Below are 3,866 nucleotides of genomic sequence, written 5' to 3'. Positions count from 1 at the left end.
AACGTCGTCGTCCGCGTTGACTGCGTCATCTCCGACGACCCCTCCCCTTCCGCCGCCGGAGGAGGCGGCGACAATAAGACACGCGGCGTCATCTCGAATCTCGCTCGCCTCGTCCTTGGAGGCATCGTCAAGCCTCTCCAAGCCCTAGGTCAGATCTTGAATAAGAGATCTCTGGAAGCTTCGTCGTCGGCTTGCTCTCTGGTTTCGTCGGAAGTATCGCATCACTCGCCGACCGAGGTCTTGAAGAACTTTAAGGAGATTCGGAGGCTGAGGATCGAGCTTCCAGCTGGTGAGCTCGGGGTTGAAGATGGATCTCTTTTGAAATGGAAGGCTGGTTTCGGATCTACGCTTGATAGTTGTGTTATACTTGGCGCGACATCTTCGTCTTCGTCGAAATCTCAGAGCTCCAGCCCTAATCCTACTAATTCATCGGAATTATGCGGTGTTGATGATAGCGGAAGTATTCCAGAGGCTTTTTACACCAACGGGAGCCTCAAATTGAGGGTTGTTTGGACGATTAGCTCTCTGATTGCTGCGTCCGCGAGACATTACCTTCTTCAGCCGATTATAAATGATCATGAAACGCTGCAGAGCTTGGATCTGACCGATGCTGATGGGCAAGGGGTGCTGACTATGGGAACTTCACAGTTGAAGGAGCTGAGAGCGAAGCCCGTGTCACCTTCAGGGTCTTCGCAGAGGACTTTAGTGCCGGCGCTCAGTATGAAGCTGTGGTATGCACCACATTTGGAAATTCCGGGTGGGATTGTGTTAAAAGGTGCGACTTTGGTTGCAATCCGGCCAAGTGAGGAGGGATCAGGGGAGAATTTGAGTGCGTGTAGTGCGTCATCAGATGGAGCGAGTTGGGTTTCAGATGCATTTGAAGAACCTTACAGGACGGCCGTGAGGATGTTGGTAAAGAGGAGGACTTACAGCCTCGAGATGAATTCCTTTTGAAACCCTGAACCTACCAGGAGTTTGAGCAATCGATCAAGAGGTATCCTGTAGACTTTAGTTGAATCTTTTCCTCTTGATTATTTGTTGTTTAGTAATTGAAAGTTCTATAGTTTCTGTTGTGGATTGCTATAATATTATTGGCATTTTTTTTGATTGGACATCAATACTGAAGTAAGTTAATTAATTGATTGGGTAAGATAAGTTGTAAGTAAATTAATTGATTGGGTAAGACAGGTTGTGTTCAATGATTTCTTCGTTGTGTATCTTCTTAGATTTATGGATTCTAATGAAGCATGCTTATGAGTAGTTTGTGAGATGGACAAGATAGGCAATTAATTTGGGGGAGATGAATCTAATTGGCTGCATACTTTTTAGTTTCTAGACTTAATACTTTTTTCCCTGCGGTGGTAGTGTTTTGGGGGTGGGAGCGTGGGAGTGGGGAGGGGGTAGGGGGGTTTGAATTGCAGGAGGGAAAGCATAGGTAATTAAATTATATTAATATTTTCTATTCATTTATTGCCATATTAGCTATGACTTGTAGAAGTACATCACTGGAGTAATTCTTTGACTTCACCTCAAGGTTGAGGTAACTCCCGCGATTATGCTGTCTGATGTTTTTTTCATCTTTTCTGTTGCATTTTAACTGATAGATACTTTTTTTTGGGTTGTTTTGTAGGTATAGCCTCTCATTAGCAAGTGATTAATGGGTATAAAAATGATGAGACCAAATTAGTAAAATTAAATAATGCTTGGCTTTGCCATATAGAAGGAAGGAGTCCCTCAGATTATCCAGCACAAGGTCCTGTCAGTAGGCATCTACCATATTTATACACATACTTTTTGATATGATACTTAGTTGAAAAAGCTCAGGGTGGTATGTTCTATAAATTGTGAGTAGGGTATGATTTAATTCCTTCTGAAATGTTATTTATTGGGTTTACCTGATAGGTCGATCCAAGGGTATACCTGTACAATAACCCACAACCACGATGGCATGTAGGAACATATACAAAGGGCTATGTGTCAGGCATTCCCTAGTCTTGAGGGCACACACTATACTATACAACAACGAGGGTAGAGCAAAATCTGGAATCTGTATCCTCTAGTATCACTAGTTAATTATTTGGATCAAATCATTCTGATTTAGCTTAGCATGTCAACTGTGGTTGGGTTATAGCACTTTAGTTCATGTCATATTTAAACATTCATTGTAGAGTGTTAATATATCGCAGGCGATTGCATTTTTTTTTAATATGATCTCTAAGCAAACATAATCGGTTTATTTGATGGGAAATCACAAGCTGTATGAGCTTAAACCATGATTATAAAAAGATTGTCCTACCTGCCGATAACCATTTTCAGTTTTTGCTGTAAAGCCTTCTCTAGCATCTACTTGTCTGTGCTGGAAGGTTTGGTACCAATTGGGAGAGAGCCACTTAGCACTTATATCATAAATCCTGGCTTTTGCGGAAGATGTAATTGAAAAGGTTTGGATGAGGATGACAACGATACCAATCATAAAGATGATATGGGATGGCCAAAAAAAATGATGATATTGGATGGAGTAGTTTAGAATTGTCTGCAAAGAACTATGTCTCTGTAACCGAGTACAACCAATCTAGTCTTTATTTAGATTGATGTATTGGCGTCACCTATGCTATGGGCAAATTTGTGGTAGCTTCATTCTTCAGAAGATGGTATTGAGCATAATGACCTTGTATTCTCTAGAAACCAGATGTATTGAGCAAGTTGCTATTGGTTTCTCATTGTCAAATGACAATTATTCTTTTCCAAGTTATGTTTTCACATCACTATGTATAGACTTTTCCTCTTAAAATGGGGTTTCTTGTGGAGTGCAAATCTCCATCAAGGACTTGTCAGACGATTGTGTAGTCGTCAAACAATAGTCGGTGGTAAGCTCTTGCCGACATATAGACGAGTGGAAGCTCTCAGCAAATCCTAGCTGACTTATAGGACAATCTTCCTCACCGATCATATTTCAAGAGATGCTTCTTAAAAAAATTCTTCATGGTGCATGGGAGATTAAGAGACACTTTAATACCCTCCAAGTTTTTAGTTCTTTCTTTTTTTCGTCTCCCATATTGGATTCCATTAAAGCTCATTCGACTTTGCATTTTCAGCATTCTGATATTCCAATATGTTTTTTTAAAATTGACCTCCGTGTACTGTTGGATTTTCAGGAAAATGGAATGTTCGAACAAAAGATTAGAAGGTCGGAGTAATTTTGAAAGCGCGGAGAAAAGCTCGATGAAGACCTTAAAAATCTCAAGCTGCAACGTTCTCTGATACGAAGAGTCTGAGTCTCCTCTCTGCTGCTCATGAGATTAAAACGTTAAAAGATGTTTTTTTTTGTACGAAATGTATTGTCGGTAGCACGCTCGACAAGAGTCTTTGATGTTTCCTTCCTGTAAATGTTTGAGATAATCCTGATGTTATTCTGTTTTGGTGACGTAGATCAAGCTTTTTAACTCTCTTGGAATTTGATTCTCTGGAAATCTTGTTCTACCCCATTAATGAGCTCGTGAACCAGGAACCGGTGGCGTCATGTGTTATTTATTTTCTAGGATCAAGTTGGGGATATCTTGATTTCTCTATTTTTTTTTTTTTTGGTTTACATCTCTTGACTCTTGAGTATAGTATCGGGCATGGAGAGTATGGCGCGTAGTAGTGTCTATTTATGACGGTATTAGGGACGTATGATGAACTGTGGGGCCAATGCTAGCCCGGAACTATAATTTTGTGAAGATTCTATACCATTTGTTTTTCGTTAGAGCATCTCCTACCGCTTCATCATATTTATCATAATTTCTCTAAAATGGGGAAACAAAATATCAAGTTCTCTAAAAAAAATTTGCTCTAAATCCAACAGTTTTCCCATTTTAGGGATTTAG

At 40.3% G+C, this 3,866-nt stretch overlaps 1 protein-coding gene across 1 annotated transcript; it reads left to right on the top strand.

Moving 5' to 3' along the window:
• Window positions 1–3: 3 nt before the first annotated feature.
• Window positions 4–3,454, top strand: LOC109827366 (F-box protein At5g46170-like; the record flags this gene model as incomplete). Its single annotated transcript, XM_020394364.1, has 2 exons — window positions 4–994; window positions 3,156–3,454. A coding segment is annotated over one exon (951 nt), but the record flags the coding sequence as incomplete, so codon positions are not given.
• Between the last annotated feature and the right edge of the window lie 412 nt (window positions 3,455–3,866).

The sequence above is a fragment of the Asparagus officinalis genome, unplaced genomic scaffold (assembly GCF_001876935.1).
Source record: "Asparagus officinalis unplaced genomic scaffold, Aspof.V1 AsparagusV1_Un165, whole genome shotgun sequence".
Classification (NCBI taxonomy): domain Eukaryota; kingdom Viridiplantae; phylum Streptophyta; class Magnoliopsida; order Asparagales; family Asparagaceae; genus Asparagus; species Asparagus officinalis.
The sequence above is the reverse complement of the archived record's forward strand: the minus strand, read 5'-3'. Positions and strand labels throughout refer to the sequence as shown.